This window comes from Hippocampus comes, unplaced genomic scaffold (assembly GCF_001891065.2).
Source record: "Hippocampus comes isolate QL1 unplaced genomic scaffold, H_comes_QL1_v1.1 scaffold155, whole genome shotgun sequence".
Lineage (NCBI taxonomy): Eukaryota > Metazoa > Chordata > Actinopteri > Syngnathiformes > Syngnathidae > Hippocampus > Hippocampus comes.
Window position 1 is genome coordinate 2560944 of NW_017804967.1, and position 17448 is coordinate 2578391.

Sequence of the window (17448 nt, forward strand, 5' to 3'; positions counted from 1 at the left end):
ATTAAAACACAATCACTAATAAAACTATCTGAAATTGTTAACTTTACAGAACTTTACATTATTTCATTATTCACGATGAATAAATGAAACAATAATTTAATAAGCCAAATAAATAAAATGCAATACAAAAATGAATACATATATTTAAATGATCCAATTTTGGGGGTAAATGGCTAAACTGATGCAAAAAATTGAACTTTTCTTAAAGTAAATACTCAGTGGGCCGGATTAAAGAACAGAGCATATTATATGTGCACCCCCGGGCCGTAGCTTGCCCACCATTTGTATCCACACACCTTGCACTTGTAAGGCTTGATGTCGGAGTGGACGATCATGTGGGCCTTGAGCGTCTGCTTTTGTACGAAGCTCTTGAAGCACTTGTGGCACTGGTAGGCCCTCACGTTGGTGTGGATGAGCACGTGGCGCTTCATGTTGGCCAGCAGCGTAAACTCGCGGCCGCAGATGCGACACTTGTGCTCCTTCACGCCCTGGTGGCAGAGTCAAAGAGTAAAAGAACATCACTCAACCCGAATGTGGCCCATATTATTGAAAAAGATGAACTGATTAATTAATTAAGACAGGAGGTTCCATATCGACGACATACAAATGAGCCAACTTTGGAGTTTTGTGCAATAGGAGCGATCGCTCAATTTTTTTGTCTTGTCTTGTCTTGAGTTGTAAGAAACACGCGCTGTGTCGTTAATATGTAGAGGTTATTAAACCTTTATATGGTTTCAAAAAATTTACAGTCATAAGAGGCCTCCAACGGAAACCGTAACTACAAAGTGGCCCACGCCAAAAATGAGTTTGACACCCCTGACGTACACCATAATGGAATTTAATTGATTTATGGTTTCGGTTTTCTAGTTTTCTCTCCAGAGTCGAGACACTTAGGAATTTGCCTGCTATTTTACTGTTGAAAGTTTGGATGTTTTCTGCTTTAACGCAAAGAGTGGACTCCATCACCCAAGCATTTAATTCCGGTGTTACAGCTAGCTGTATCAATTTGGGGTTAGCTTAGCATTTAGCATGGCTTCCCCCTTCTTCCGAATGATGCTTGTTTGAAATGGAGCTCATTCAAAACTTCTTATTTCAAGCCTTTATGTTTTGTTATGTTTTCTTTTGTTTTCTTTTCTCTTTTTTTTTTTGGTGGAGGGGGTGATCAAATGTAACAGAATATTTAACATTTGAAATTTTTGGGGTGTTATATTTTTTCCATGCCATCTCATGTGGAAGGATTTAACCAGAAAAAAATAGACAGATAATATGATAAGCGCTGATTGATCAATTTAAGTAGGTAAAAGTCCAAATATTGAAGATTAAGAAATTACAATTAGACAAATCATGAATTGAAAAGTGCTAATGAATTACGTAGACCTGGCCCATCGACTCATTTTAAAACTCAAATGCGGCCTCTAGCATAAAGTTTTGCCCGAATCTGAAATGGAAGAAATGACAAAAACAAACAAAAAAAAGCTCCAGTAAAATTGGATGATGAATTGTAAGGATGAGAAGCTGCAACTTGCACTGAACCCTTCCGCCTACTTTGTGAGTGAGCGTGTGCTGCTTGAGATGGTGCGACTGGATGAACTCCATCCCGCATTCGCTGCAGATGTACGGCCGGATGTCTTTGTGCTTCATCATGTGGTTCTGCAGCTGGCTCGGGTACTGGAACGTCTTCTGGCACTCGGAACACCTGCAGGAACAACAGCAAATGCAAAATTTCACCTGGCCACTTATAAAAATGTCAGTTGCAAATGAATTGACTATGCGTGTGCATTTTGGCAAAAGAGATTCTCGATGCCGAAATTTGTCCACTCGTGTAAACTCGTTGCAGAACCCCACACGCTGTGCGACAGTTGCGTTGGGCTGTGTCGATCAGTCTCAAGGTCTCACCTGTACAAGGTGGGGCCGCGATGGGCAGTCAAGTGTCTCTTGAGCTGGGCCAGCGTGGGGAAGTCCAGACCGCACTCGACGCATACGTTATCCTGGCCTTTCTCGTGCTTCAACTCGTGGGCGCGAAGCTCACTCGGGTAGGCAAAGCCTCGGCCGCACACGCTGCAGCTGGTGGGCGGGCAACAATATGTTATAAAAGGAGTTATTGATACATTTTGTATGCCATAACAACAGCACTTGTCTCTTTATGCAAAATTTCACATGGCTGCTTATAACAATGTCAGTTGCAAATGAAAGCCCCGTGAATTGACTATGCGTATGCATTTTGGCAAAAGAGGTTCTTGATGCCGAAATGTGTCCACTCGTGTAAACTAGTTGCAGAACCCCACACGCTGTGCGACAGTTGCGTTGGGCTGTGTCGATCAGTCTCAAGGTCTCACCTGTACAAGGTGGGGCCGCGATGGGCAGTCAAGTGTCTCTTGAGCTGGGCCAGCGTGGGGAAGTCCAGACCGCACTCGACGCATACGTTATCCTGGCCTTTCTCGTGCTTCAACTCGTGGGCGCGAAGCTCACTCGGGTAGGCAAAGCCTCGGCCGCACACGCTGCAGCTGGTGGGCGGGCAACAATATGTTATAAAAGGAGTTATTGATACATTTTGTATGCCATGTTCATTATTTTTCATTTATATGCCTGTCTGAAAATGCACGTTGCATTTTATTATCTTTGATAGCTTGTATTTTATGATAGTTGTGATTTGACTCAAATGCTGCACATTGTTTTCGTTACTCTGAATGAATTCCACCAACGATAAAGTGGCAACAAACTTGAGCTAGTTGTAGGTCTCTGTTCCTTGCCTAAGTGATCGACTGGCTTCTAAACTCCCCACTGAGCAAGGGATCACAAAATCAATCAACTCGACATGTACCTGTAAGGCTTGACGTCACTCTGTGCTGCAATGTGCCTCTTCAAGTGGCTGGTTTGGGTGAAGGCCTTGTGGCACACCTGGCACTTGTGCGCGCTCATGCCCTGGTGGGTGAGCAGGTGTGTGTGCAGGTGGCTCAGCTGCTTGAAGAGCTTTCCGCACAGGTGACACCCGTGGGGCTTGATGCCCTTGTGGCCCAGGATGTGCGTGATGAGGTTGTACTTGGACGTGTACGACTTATCGCACATGCGGCACTTCCATCGCTTCTGCTCGCCGCCCACGTCAACGTAGTAGCTGTCGTCCACGTGGACGTCAAACGCGGGGTTGGCGCCGCGGCTCGGCCCGAATATTTAACATTTGAAATTTTTGGGGTGTTATATTTTTTCCATGCCATCTCATGTGGAAGGATTTAACCAGAAAAAAATAGACAGATAATATGATAAGCGCTGATTGATCAATTTAAGTAGGTAAAAGTCCAAATATTGAAGATTAAGAAATTACAATTAGACAAATCATGAATTGAAAAGTGCTAATGAATTACGTAGACCTGGCCCATCGACTCATTTTAAAACTCAAATGCGGCCTCTAGCATAAAGTTTTGCCCGAATCTGAAATGGAAGAAATGACAAAAACAAACAAAAAAAAGCTCCAGTAAAATTGGATGATGAATTGTAAGGATGAGAAGCTGCAACTTGCACTGAACCCTTCCGCCTACTTTGTGAGTGAGCGTGTGCTGCTTGAGATGGTGCGACTGGATGAACTCCATCCCGCATTCGCTGCAGATGTACGGCCGGATGTCTTTGTGCTTCATCATGTGGTTCTGCAGCTGGCTCGGGTACTGGAACGTCTTCTGGCACTCGGAACACCTGCAGGAACAACAGCACTTGTCTCTTTATGCAAAATTTCACATGGCTGCTTATAACAATGTCAGTTGCAAATGAAAGCCCCGTGAATTGACTATGCGTATGCATTTTGGCAAAAGAGGTTCTTGATGCCGAAATGTGTCCACTCGTGTAAACTAGTTGCAGAACCCCACACGCTGTGCGACAGTTGCGTTGGGCTGTGTCGATCAGTCTCAAGGTCTCACCTGTACAAGGTGGGGCCGCGATGGGCAGTCAAGTGTCTCTTGAGCTGGGCCAGCGTGGGGAAGTCCAGACCGCACTCGACGCATACGTTATCCTGGCCTTTCTCGTGCTTCAACTCGTGGGCGCGAAGCTCACTCGGGTAGGCAAAGCCTCGGCCGCACACGCTGCAGCTGGTGGGCGGGCAACAATATGTTATAAAAGGAGTTATTGATACATTTTGTATGCCATGTTCATTATTTTTCATTTATATGCCTGTCTGAAAATGCACGTTGCATTTTATTATCTTTGATAGCTTGTATTTTATGATAGTTGTGATTTGACTCAAATGCTGCACATTGTTTTCGTTACTCTGAATGAATTCCACCAACGATAAAGTGGCAACAAACTTGAGCTAGTTGTAGGTCTCTGTTCCTTGCCTAAGTGATCGACTGGCTTCTAAACTCCCCACTGAGCAAGGGATCACAAAATCAATCAACTCGACATGTACCTGTAAGGCTTGACGTCACTGTGCTGCATCATGTGCCTCTTCAAGTGGCTGGTTTGGGTGAAGGCCTTGTGGCACACCTGGCACTTGTGCGGCCTCATGCCCTGGTGGGTGAGCAGGTGTGTGTGCAGGTGGCTCAGCTGCTTGAAGAGCTTTCCGCACAGGTGACACCCGTGGGGCTTGATGCCCTTGTGGCCCAGGATGTGCGTGATGAGGTTGTACTTGGACGTGTACGACTTATCGCACATGCGGCACTTCCATCGCTTCTGCTCGCCGCCCACGTCAACGTAGTAGCTGTCGTCCACGTGGACGTCAAACGCGGGTTTGTCGCCGCCGCTCGGCCTGCCTTGAGGGGGCGCGTCGCGAAGACGCTGCGCTGATCTGATGTCCTCCCTGGGCGGGAAGGGCATTACAGGGCCGGGCATGAAGAAGGGATACGGGATGAGGCTGTGGTGGAGAGGTGGGAAGTACGACGAGTGGATGAGGAAAGGAGGCGGGGGCCACATTGGAGGGGGACTGAAAGGCTCCCGTTTCACCTGAACCGGGGCGTCAATGGCGGCGGTCCTGCGGTGAAGATGGAGCCTGCTCAGCTCGATCATACCGGCCGCAGTGGGTGCGGCGGAGATGGGATGAGACGGGAAAGAGAGGTGGGAGAGGTTGCCTGTTTTGGCCATGCTGCTTTCCTCCTCTTCACCGCTGTCACACCCGTCGGCATCCATTTTGAATGGAGTCCTTTTGCGTTTTTGGGAGCCTTCTCTGTGGGTCTGACTTGGGCTCAGCATGGAGAAGAAGTCAGGCGAACACGGCAGTGGGCTACCGCCGTCTCCAGTGAGATATCTTGAGGGGGAACAATTAGGGGCCTTAATAATGATGGGAGGGGGTCGCATATAGAACCTGTGCTGATCTGGTTGACGAGCGTCCTCTCTGAATTGAGGACTTGTTGATGGTGGGAAATGGACTGCTTCCATCTTGACCCTGCAGCAAGTAAATCAATGAAAAAAAAAATCAATTTCTTATCATTTTCAATTGGAATTTAAAAAAAATAGAGGAATGTCTGATTATTGGATGACTAGTTTTTTAAAAACTAACACAAAAAAATGCCACATTTTTCATTCTTCAATCGGTCGGGTTTTGGTGACGAGCTTGAGTCAAGATGTTAACTTGTTAGATGCCATAAAGGACCACGACATGGTCCATCACTTTTCAAAGACTCACAAATTCTGTTGACTTGCACAAGTGAATTGTTTCTTCACAGAGGGATGTCGCCAACTACTGGCTTGGCATGCATTTTTTGTTGTTGTTTTTACATGGCTCGAGTTTTGGAAATGTGCTCTTGGTAAATGCTTTGAGATCGCATCATAACGTCTGTGCTTCAACATTACATTTGAGGTTTTGGATCCAGAACCAAGCTGTCTGTCAACATGACGTTTTTGCAGCTACTTTACACACCAACATCAATAAAATATCTTTTTTTTTTTTTTTTAACCCAAATTTTTGTGAGATTTTTTTAAAACAAATTCCACAGACTCATTCAATAGAAATGGTGTCTTTCGCTCGACTGTATCAGGTGAAGGCTTGTCTCCACGAGCGTAATTTGTAGAACTTTTACAACTCCAAACCACGTGCTTTCAATTCACGACTATGTCGAGAATCTTTCACTTCTTAATTTCTTCAAGATCCCCTTTCCTGAAATTAGGAACTTTGTCAAAAGATCACCTGTCGCCTTTTCACTTCTCCTTCAGCGACCATCGCCTTTTTTTTTTCTTGTCTCTGTTCATGTTTTTTGGAATAAGGTAAGAACTTCTTCTTTTTTCTTCCACTCACACATCTTTAACCAGGACGCGAGACTATTTTTTTTTTTACTCTGAACATAAAGGGCCTCTCAACTGAAATTTTCGAGGCGCAAGTAAAAAAAATTAGAGGCACAAATTGTAAATTGACTTTCGAAGTAATAATTCACATTTCCCCTCCTATTTCATATCTAACCAGTCAATGAAAAAAATATTTGTCAGCAACATAAAAATAGACAATAATAATATTTTTTTTGTGAAAATCAGTAAGGATATTCATAACTTACTTGCACGGTCTCAAATTTCAGAGACAAAATGCCACCATTAACAGTTCGAAATCTGCTTCTGCAACTACACCAACTTAGCAATCATATTTTGACAACACTGCATGATTCATTGCTGCTGCTGAAAATCCTAATTATGGAGATGACTCTCCCCTACTCAATAACACACTAAAATGTTGCAACAAATTTTCAGTGGCATGCACAATCGCGTTGTCGAATGAATAACACAGAGCGAGTAATTGTTCTCTCTGTCAAGACAAATTTGGTTGATACAGTTCTTGTATTGGATCTGATCAGATCGTGCAGGTGTACCTAATGTTGTGACCGACTGTGACAGATGCAGGACATTTCTTCGCAGAGTGACAGAAAGCAAAGGAGGCAAACATGACAACAACAAAAAAAAAAAAAAACAGCATTGCTTGCACGTGAGCACGACATATGTGGTTCTCCCACCAGCAAACATCGGATCAGAATTTTTTCAGTCAAATGTGCTCAAGTGGGTAAATTAACTGTCTTGCATGAAGTGTCATTAAAAATGTAGTCGACATGCTCCCCAAACACTTCTCCAAAGTTTACGTATGGCATACCTGGCCAAGAGTTGTTTTGCTGTGATGCCGTGGCTCCGTGCGGCCGCCGTTCTCCCTCCCTGCTCCCTCCTGACAATGCGCGGCCCTTCCACAGATGAGCTTTTTTGGAGGGACTTAAGAAAGAGAACAGGAACAATCACTTTGTTCCCATTTTTTCAGATGAGTACCTTCGGAGAGAAGGAAGGAAGGGAGGGGAGAGGAAGTCAACAAGTCGAGTGCCTTCCTGCAGAAAAATAAGGAAACACTAGATAGACATCTCTGTTTCTCGATGAAATAGGGATTTGGAGAGCTTTTGGAGGAATGCAGAGGGAGGACCAGGGTGGATGTTTCGAACAAAAAAAACAAACAATGCACTTTGAATGCAGAGTGGCATGCAAGCATGGATGTACTGGAAACGCTCGAAGCAAAATGGCAATGATGAAGATGAGCACCATAAGGTACACCTGCACAAATGAATTGAAACAAATTATTACAAAGTCCCTCCGACATAGTTTCCAAATTCATTTTGGCTCCTTTTGTTGTGTGGGACGGTCAGTGTGACCTGCTGGAAAACCAAACGACAAGAAAGTCAAGTGAAGTGAGGTGACTTGGCCACTGAGTGGGAGTATAATACAGTCAAGCAGACTCACTCATAAGAGTTTCACAACTACTGTTAAGTGACTCCGTAAACTGCAGTAACAGGAATCATGAAGAATATATGTCTGTGAAGATTGTGATAGTGTCTGTCTTAAAGCGCATGTTTTTTTTTTTTTAATTATATTAACACTTTCAGGGACAGCGGTTACTACAGTAGACATCTTATCATGTTATCAGGTTAGAGGGTGCATGAAAAGGGTTAATTATATTCCATCTTATCCTCACGAGGGTTGCGGGTGTGCTGGAGCCTATCCCGTCTGTTTTTGGGCAGTAGGTGGCGTACACCCTGATCTGGTTGCCAGACAATAGTAGGCCACAGTTACGCTCACAATCACACCGAGGGACAATTTCGAAAGTTCCATCAACCTGCCATGCATGTTTGTGAAATGTGGGAGGAAACCGGAGTACCCGGAGAAAACCCACGCAGGCACGGGAAGAACATGCAAACTCCGCACGGGAAGGAATCGAACCCTGCATCTCTTTAGTTTGACAGTCTACCACCAGTCCACCATTGTTTACCATCGGTCAAACTGCCGGTTCTTGTGAAGTTGAACCGAGTGCACTGTCACCATACGGTGCTCATATGATCTCAAACTTTGCTGAACGACAGCTCACATCTTAAATGACTTGTAAGTCCGATCTCTCTTATCTCTCGGTATTAGAAACAGCATTGAATATGATGTCATGTTATTCAACACCAACACAGCATCCACAATAGTCAATAAATTGGTAAGAAATATTTCTCTTACAATGTTAATTAATATTGATCGGGATTATTTTGTAAAGGCCTGGGTTTCATTTTGAGTTATTATTATTATTATAATTATGAGTGATCGTCATTGTGTTTTTGTCATTTTGCAGATTCAGAAAAATATAAATACAGAGATACCAAGAGGAGCAAATGTCCCACACTCACACTCCACTGAGGAGGTTCAAACCATAAGGCAGCACAAAAGCTGGTCAGGCACTTGTGTGTTAAATTTAAATCATCACATTTTCTGTTAAAAAAAGAAAACCCATTCTCGCAATAACTACGAATGAAATAAGCAATGAAGAGAAACATATTACATGGAAAGAGATGAGAAGTCTGATTATCAAAGTCGCCATGAAACACTGTTGGGGTCATTTGACAGGGTGATAAAAGTTTGTCATAGAGGAGGCCTTGTCGGCTAACTTGGTTTATTAATCCGAATGAGACGACTCATGAGTGAGTCAAGCGTGAGTAATTGAACTCATATCATTGAAAGAGGCAAACTGTCCTCCTTGGTTTGTGGCCTGTCATTAGCTGTGTTAATTAGCTGATGAGGCCAATTAACCTCAGGACCTGAACAATGTGGGCTTCAATCCATGTGAGAGATTAGCAAATTGATGTTCGTGTGTGTGTGTGTGTGTGTGTGTGTGTGTGTGTGTGTGTGTGTGTGTGTGTGTGTGTGTGTGTGTGTGGTAATGCAATTGTAGCCATGTAAAAAGGCATCATATTGAGATACTATTAAGATAAGATAAGATAAGATATCCTTTATTTGTCCCACACTGGGGAGATTTACAGCCTTCAGCAGCAAGATTGAAGGCTTATTTTGAAGGATGCAGGTGTTACTCAATTTATGGGTGGGATTTTGGTGGTGATGAAAATAAATGTAGCAGGGAAAACAAATTGAGGAGAGAAAATGCAAGTTTGATACAGATTTTCTGACAAAATGAAAAGAACAAAACCACTTAGCAAGAAACATAAAGTATCAACACATGTCTTTTGCGACATAAAGTGATGCGGCAGACGGGATGGGGCCATGAGTTTAGCGCATGTGAGCAAGTCAAGTGTTTCCCATCTTGAATTTTTGCTGTATATGTTACATTCAAAACAATCTCAAGGCACACCACCAAACAAAATTAAGTTTTATCATGTACCTTCTGCCATCTAGTGGAAAAGCAATTCAATTGTTCTGCCTGTCACTAGTCCAGCAATTTTCTGTATGCTTCTCCCGCAGCTGTGTTGGAGCCCATCCAAGCTGATTTTGGCCAAGAGGCTGGATACACAGCTGGACTGGACACCGGCCACTTGCACGGAACATTCACGATTAAGAACAATTTGGATTCTTCAATTGAGCTGACAGCCATGTGGAGTAGCAAGGCCGGAGTATGAACGGTGAGGCAGTCATGCTAGCAAGTCATTCGAACCAGTCATTAATCATTAGTCAACAAAATTATAGTGAATAAATAAATAATTTTCAGATCAAGTAAGCAAAATTGGATGATTTCCTGCCGCACACTCACAACACACTGGCCAAGTGTGAGTGAACTCGAAAGATGTGGCTGGATATTATTACAGGCACGACAAAACCACGGCCGGCCGTCACCGTTGTACTCTCATCAAGTGCTTTCCTGTCCTCCTTATAATTTCACCTTGCTGACCTGTTTGACTCGCGGTCATGGCATGCACAGTCACGCACTGGAATGATTCATGAGGGAAACGGCGCTCCAGACCCACGCTGACCTTTGACCTGACCGCCGGTCATTTCTGCCAGCCAACTACTAGCGACTCATTAAGGAGCCCTAAGTGGTTTTTGGCTTTCTGCGACACTCTTAAAAAGCGGTCCGGGGTGTATATAAATATGAGACATTGGAGAAGTAGACCAGCAAGCGGAAGGATCGGACTCAGACTTCGGCTAGCCATTGAACAAAAGGTAAGACCATTGGCTTCGTGCTTCCAGTGTTCCACGTTTTGTAATAAACAATTGTTCCTTTTCTTTCAGCAAAGATGAGCGGAGCAGCTGTGTCCATGTGCCTGTTTTTCCTCCTGTCTGTATGCTCAGCATGTTACATCTCCAACTGTCCCATTGGCGGGAAACGCTCCATCATGGACGCCCCGTTGCGCAAGGTGAGCTCTTTTGTTGTCATTTGAGATGACAGAAATATATATAGAAAATGGAAGATGACAACTGTATCACAGGGCACCATGCCACTGAAAGCTAGAGTGGGCTAACTTCATTTTTGGACATTTTTAAGTTCCGAAATGAATACGGAAAAAGGCTTATGTCTCAAGTGGATTGTGGTTTTAATCAAAGATTATTTAATTTTGATACTGAGCTGCCTGAAACATATATGTCATGTAATATTTCAAAAATATTGCTGAATAAATATTCTAAGTTCAGTTTTATTCAATTACTCATTTAATTTTGGAACTACCCTACCCTAAGAGTAAAAGGATTTTGGAGCATTTGCTCAAGCGTACGCGCTAGCTATGTTAGCTGCCGGGCTAGCTGGAGGAGAAGACACTTTATATGAAATAAAGAAAAACCTTAATATTAATATGTCTTTTTCTGATGATATGCATAACAAGGCTGTGTTAATTTGAGGAACACACTCCTTTAAGACTTACCTTCGGTCCACCATTTAAAATATTCCTGGTGAAGCAGACATGCTAACAACTAATTCACGATGCTGCCTGGTTACAAGCTTTCAGTTGCTCCTAAAACTAAAAGACAAAGGATATTGCATGACAAGTGCATCATTTACAGTTACACAAGTCCGGCTGTATAATGAATTTAATGTTCATAGTGTGCCTAATGTCACAGTAGTTTAATTAATGCAGTGCAAAACATTTGTTGACTTCCGTTGTATTTAACTTTTAAGTTTATTTATTGTCAAACACTTATCCACATTTTATTAACTCATTTGCAACACTTATTTAATCAAAATTTATGTACAGGGGCTGGTACTTGAAGAGCCAAGTAAGATTTTTGAGGTTGATTTTTTTTCTTTTTTGGGGGGGGGATCAATGCTTTAAATCATGTCAACATATACTAAAGCACAATGGACATACACTATGCTTTAACGAATATCTGTTTACTTTCAGTGCATGTCATGCGGCCCCGGGGACAGGGGCCGCTGCTTCGGCCCCAATATCTGTTGCGGGGATGGCTTTGGTTGCCTGCTCGGCTCCCCGGAAACTGCTCACTGCTTGGAGGAGAGCTACCTGCTCACCCCCTGCCAGGCCGGGGGGAGATCCTGCGGATCTGAGGGCGGACACTGCGCCACTTCAGGTCTCTGTTGCGATGCAGGTATGTCTTATATTTCAAAAAATACAAAAGGTAGCTAGCTCTACGCAGTACCTTCACACATGCAACATGAAGAACACGAGAACAAGATAATACATAAGAATGAGCCATATATAGATCTTGAGGTATAAGAGCTACACGATGAGGCAGTAGAACCATGTGGTTTCTCCCAGCCAATCAGAGAATGGTCGTGACAACAATAAAAGAGTGAAAATTACAACTTTTGACTAATTTCAAATTATTTTAACATTTGTATTATATTATTTTGTGCCAGAAACAAAGTTAACTGCTACCCTTGAACAGTTAAATTCGTTTTTCAAATTGATTAAAGGTTAAATAAATTTGTTTAAAAATCGATAAATATCTCTAAGATTAGTGTTGTACAAAAATAATCAAAAAAAAGAGTATTTCAGTGACATAAATATTCAATACAGATGTTTATCAACCTTCCTGTGAAGTTGATTTCTTTGATCCACCAAAAATGTTCATGGGTCATTGTGACCGGCCGCATGTGAAGCCATTTTGAAATTATGAAGATGTCTTGACATGAACCAATTTAAAATTTTAATGTAGACCAAGTTGAACCACAATGTAACAGCTTAGTAAAAAAAACAAAAAACAAATTAATGCTCAGATTGGAGGTATTGATTAATATTTTTGTTGTCATTGTAGTTTGCAATTGTGTATAACTGCACCATAACTTTGGATCTGACTACATTACGCAAGTCAAAATAATGTTGTTGTGTTTGTGTGTACAGTATACAATATTTGGACATATGGTTTAATCATTTCAGCTTCACATACTAAACAAAGCTTGAGCTGCATTTGTCTTGTGAAAACATTCACAGCGTAAAATGCTGAGGGGAGGTGGGGAAGCTGATAAGAACACAGAGTGATTGCACTTACTCCATAAAGTACTTTCCCCCTTGCCCTCGTTCAAAGAGAGCTGCAGCGCAGACCAGTCGTGTCTCATGGATGAGGAGGCGGATGATCAAGTGGGCCAATACGACGGCGGCGACCCCGGTGACATCATTGTGAGGCTCCTCCATCTGGCCGCTCACGCAACTCCTCATCGACTCGCTCAATGAGTTGACACTGAGGGCGGCCCGGGAGACCTTAAGTGCATATTATTAGTTGCCCATTTTAGCCTCTTGTCGATATATTTTTATGCATGAAAACAGAGGATATATACTGACAGTCATCTGGCTATCTTGCATGTTGAAATAAAGTTTTGAGGAAGATTAAAACACTGTGTTTCCTGAATCAGCTTAAGAGAAAAACATGAAAAATACTCTATCCATTAATTTTATATGGTGTTCATTCGGGTTGCGTGTGAGCTTGAGACTATTTTAGGTTTACCAGCCAATCAGAGGATCCACATAGACAAGCAAGCACTCACACTTAAAGTCACACCTATTGGAACGTCATCATAAGCTGAGGAGCCCCGGTGTATTGACATAATGCATTGCTAAATACACCTTGCATGTATTTTTGGAATGTGGGAGGAACCGGGAGTACCCGGAGAAAACCCACGCAGGCACGGGAGCACGTGCAAAGTCCACACAGGAAGGCCGAAGCAGGAATCGAACCCTGCACTGTGAGGCAGACGCCTGAACCAGTCGACTACCGTTCCACCTTACTTTTATTAAAGTCGGGCAAAAAAAAAGTGTTTATCATTTGCTTTTGTCTTGAGCTCCTCTTGATTGCTGCTCTTGCCAGGAAAATGAATACAGTCGACAAGCGCGATTCGAAGCCATTTGGTAGAAGTGAAAACACATAATATTTGACGGCCATTGAAATGCTTTGGATTTTTTTTTTTTTAATCTAACAGAAAAAAAACAGGTGGGGGGGGGTAAGTATTTTATGCAACATTTTGGGAATGTGCATGGATGCCTGATCATCCGGAGAGAAACCACACAAGAAAGGGGCATGCATGACTCCAGGATGTTTTCTATGAGAGGTGGAAGGGGGGCTTGACCAACACCTAGGGGGGTGAAAAAATAATTTATAAATATATTTTAGAATATTATCATAAATAAATGCTGGGGGGGGGGGCGTCACTCGGGCTACACAGATTTCTGCCGGGGCTATGACAGGGGAAAAGATGCAATATCACAGAAGGACCTGAGTCGAGATTCATACCTACATGCTCACCACGCTGCCCATCAGAAATCATATTTCGCCGAAAAGACTGACTCAGCAAAAGCCTTATCACTGCACTGCTCCACCAAACGCACAATTATCTTTATCTGCTAGCCATCTTGTGCCTTTTTTATGTTCCTGTGGTCATTATCTCCTGCAAGAAAGAGGTCACCTATGATCCATTTGTCTCCACTTTCATGGCAAATCCTCCACGGACCACACTTGACAATAAACGCACCATTGTACACAGCACAGTGAAACGCATTGATCGGGTATTACAGTATAGTATTGACCCACGGTGATTGAATCTTGCCGTGGCAAGAGAAACATTGTCACATAGCTTATCTCCATTAGTGACTTCATCACCAGTGTAAAGTTCGCACACAGGGAGGCACATTCATTATCTTGCATACACCTCATGTGATGAGTCTTATTGGAGCTCATGGAAATTTACACCAAGTCTATGCAAACCACGGACAGTGGAGAGAGATTTTTTTTTTCCTCACATAGACTCCAAAAATGCTCTCACACACTACTGAAATGCTGTCACAATAACTACGGATTGTTATCATTCATATTGTATACCATTGGAGCATTCTCACAGGCACTACTAAAATTGTGTTACACTCTACTCGCATTTTTTTTTTTTTGCTCGCATGGACTCCGACAAAACGCTACTCACACACACACACACACACACACACACACACACACACACACACACACACACACACACACACACACACACTTCTGAAATACTCTATTGCATTCCCGAAATGCTCTCACACTTATTGCAGTATTTATTTATTTATGCTCCTGTACAACTTTAAAATACTTGGACATTATTCCGAATTTTTTTCTGGTTCACAATTACGACCAAAACACTCGCAGACATGTAAAGGAAATGCTCTCACACTCACAATTACAACACTCTCACCGATGTTACCGACATGCTCTCACACAGTAACGCGACTTGAAGCATCCTCACCACACCACTGAAACGCTCTCACACACACACACTGCATCAGGGTGGCTGCACATGCACATTCATCCATGACGTGTCATTGAAATTCAGCACTTCTTTTGGAAGACAAAAATATATATAAATGTGATACGTTGTTGTGGGGCACTTCTGTAGGTACAGGCCACAACATTAGGTACGGCTGTAAAATGGAATGAGTTGTTTCTTTCTTTTTTTTTTTTTTTTTAAGGGGGGGGGGGGGGTTATTGAAGTACACATTCAACATTATCGGAAACTTATTTTGGTTTACCTTTATCGCCGTGAGAGGGACAGAATATTAGGAACATCCTCCCTCCTTGCGTCTTATCAGCAGCATGTGGCCTGCAACCCATGTAATTGGAGACAGCTGAAGTTAATGATTGAGATGTGTCATAGCGTGTGTGTGTGTGTGTGTCGGTGTGTGTGTGTGTGCGCCTATATATATAAGTCAAGGAGATAGCTGTGTTCCCTCTACCTTCACTTACCTCTGACACCATGTCTTTCTCTGGAAAATACCAACTGGAGTCTCAGGAGAACTTTGAGCCTTTCATGAAGGCTATCGGTAAGAGCTGTTCATTTTCTTTGTGATAAGTTTACATCCCCAGGTCTGTTTGTGTTAAGTTTTGGGGTGGTGGGGGTCCCCCCCTTTTAGGTCTTCCTGATGAGCTCATCCAGAAAGGCAAAGATGTCAAGAGTGTCTCTGAGATTGAGGAGAACGGCGACAACTTTAAGGTGACAGTCACCACGGGCACAAAAGTCCTCGTCAACTCTTTTACCATCGGACAGGAGGCCGAGCTGGAGACCATCACTGGGGAGAAGGTCAAGGTAAGGCTTGAGAAGAGAATGGATCTGACTGAAGAAATGTGTCCAGAAAATGTACATCTTTTAAATGTGGAGAATTCAATAGTATAGTTGCACTTTGCAGTGTTTATGGTTGACTCTTTCACTCCAGTTTGGGCAGGGTTATTTGCTGATGAGGTTAAAGGGGGAGAAATGAAACCTTAAATCTATAACTTTATTTGCACTAACTTAACCAGTTGAATTTAGTAGAAAGGAAATTGTAAAATTTTTGGGGAACTGCAAGAATTACTTAAGCAGTCTTATACCCCAACTAGTCTAAAGATAATTCTGATATTGGTTTGTGGAATAAATAAGCAGATAATTGCCTTTTTTGTCACATTGGTTTTATTTTGGACAATGCTGCCCTCTGCTGACAAGTGAAATTGATGTCAAAGTGCACTCACAATATGAACATTGTGACCAACCTTGGAAAACGGGCAGACGTGATGTTTGCAATGTGAGCCTGAGAGCACCCTGACAGTTTCCTTCAAGAGCGAAGAGTGATGTTGTCCAAAATGGCAGCCTTCCGAGATTAAAAATCGATGGCCTTAGAATCTTAATTCAGTCTCACGATACAAGTAGGGGACATGTGCGATACATTGCAAAGAAAATCTTTGCACTCCCTTTTTAAAGTAACCTATGCTTTGACTTGTCTTTTCCTCAACAATAATCTTCATGGTTTTCCTGTTGTGTTAATAAGGTGAAAAATAATCAATTTGCATAACATCATTTTAGTTGTACAATAAGTAATAAATTCAGCCGTAACTAAAAAGCTTGCATCCAGGAATTTGTTTTTTTGTGATGGGAATTCACTGGTCAAATTTCTTTTTACTCGGACAAAGTACCAGAAAATGTATTTCCACTTTTTTTTTCCCTCCAATTGTGCAAACCATTTTAGGTTAAACTTTTAAAAATAAACTCTTCAATCCTGATATGATAGAAATGTACTTATTTTTGGCACACAAAGCCAGCTGGTGGTTTTGATAGTGTTATCAGCAGTCTGTAATTGTTGCTTTAGTTTGCCATAAAATAATCTCCTAATCACTTCTCATTTAATAATTAACTACTTTAGTAATTTTCATGTCGAACTATAATCCTCCCTTATCTGCAAATGTTGTGGTTAATTGGTCAAAACTCAAATTTGGCCGTTGAGCAAAAAAAACACCTTTTCTAGTGTCTAGTGATTTTTAAATGCAGTGCTCATTGTCTGTCTTGAAATGTGTTGCATATTTCTTTGTCAAGGCGGTGGTTCGGCGTGAAGGAAACACACTGAAGGTTTCCCTGAAGGGAATCGAGTCAGTCACCCAGCTGGAGGGGGACACAATTGTCAATGTGAGTGTTGTTGCTTTGCAATTCCAAGTAAACTCGCCACATTTCCACATTCTTAACATTGGTCTCCCTTTTCAGACGATGACACTTGGTGACATTGTTTACAAGAGGACAAGCAAACGCGTTTAAGTCTGCACCTGGCATAATAAAAGTATTGAAGGAAAATCTGGGGGAGTGTTTTTTTTTTTTTCTGTGTAATGTTAAACTTGGTGTCTACTTTAGTTTAATTTGAGGACCTACATTATTTCTGCACCTGACTTTTTTTTTTTTTTTTTTGCAGTGGTTCTCAAACTTAAGTGCCACTGTAATGACATCAAAATGGCAGCTTAATTTTTACTCCTACAGTATTAAGCATTACGGTGCTCAAATTTAAAAAAAAAACTACTGTACTAAAATTATGC

The 17448-nt window shown here is 42.3% G+C and overlaps 3 protein-coding genes across 3 annotated transcripts in view; 2 read left to right on the plus strand and 1 right to left on the minus strand.

The window, feature by feature from the left end:
- The window catches only part of znf366 (zinc finger protein 366), a 10835-nt gene extending 3486 nt beyond the window's left edge, over positions 1 to 7349 (minus strand). The window contains exons 1-5 of the mRNA XM_019888989.1: positions 7049 to 7349; positions 4391 to 5362; positions 3906 to 4073; positions 3534 to 3684; positions 297 to 488 (exon numbers count right to left, since the gene is read on the minus strand). Of these exons, the coding sequence (XP_019744548.1) occupies positions 297 to 488; positions 3534 to 3684; positions 3906 to 4073; positions 4391 to 5355 (1476 nt within the window). The 5' untranslated portion in view covers positions 5356 to 5362; positions 7049 to 7349. The remainder of the gene's footprint in view (positions 1 to 296; positions 489 to 3533; positions 3685 to 3905; positions 4074 to 4390; positions 5363 to 7048) is intronic.
- Positions 7350 to 10264: 2915 nt separating this feature from the next.
- Positions 10265 to 12983, plus strand: LOC109525724 (isotocin-neurophysin IT 1-like). Its single transcript, XM_019886468.1, has 4 exons — positions 10265 to 10362; positions 10432 to 10556; positions 11535 to 11739; positions 12679 to 12983. The coding sequence occupies exons 2-4, from the start codon at positions 10437 to 10439 to the stop codon at positions 12822 to 12824; spliced, it is 471 nt and encodes a 156-aa protein (XP_019742027.1). The 5' UTR covers positions 10265 to 10362; positions 10432 to 10436; the 3' UTR covers positions 12825 to 12983.
- Positions 12984 to 14588: 1605 nt separating this feature from the next.
- On the plus strand, positions 14589 to 17212 carry LOC109525859 (fatty acid-binding protein, liver-type; the record flags this gene model as incomplete). The annotated part of the gene is made up of 5 exons (XM_019886692.1): positions 14589 to 14674; positions 15325 to 15440; positions 15531 to 15703; positions 16961 to 17050; positions 17126 to 17212. Coding segments are annotated over 5 exons (516 nt in total), but the record flags the coding sequence as incomplete, so codon positions are not given.
- Positions 17213 to 17448: the final 236 nt, after the last annotated feature.

Bases quoted from the DNA above. Each gene is read 5' to 3' on its own strand.
- LOC109525724 (XM_019886468.1), top strand. From the start codon at position 10,437: ATGAGCGGAGCAGCTGTGTCCATGTGCCTGTTTTTCCTCCTGTCTGTA. The intron at 10,557-11,534 runs GTGAGCTCTTTT...GTTTACTTTCAG, and splicing joins TGGACGCCCCGTTGCGCAAG to TGCATGTCATGCGGCCCCGG. The intron at 11,740-12,678 runs GTATGTCTTATA...CCTCGTTCAAAG, and splicing joins AGGTCTCTGTTGCGATGCAG to AGAGCTGCAGCGCAGACCAG.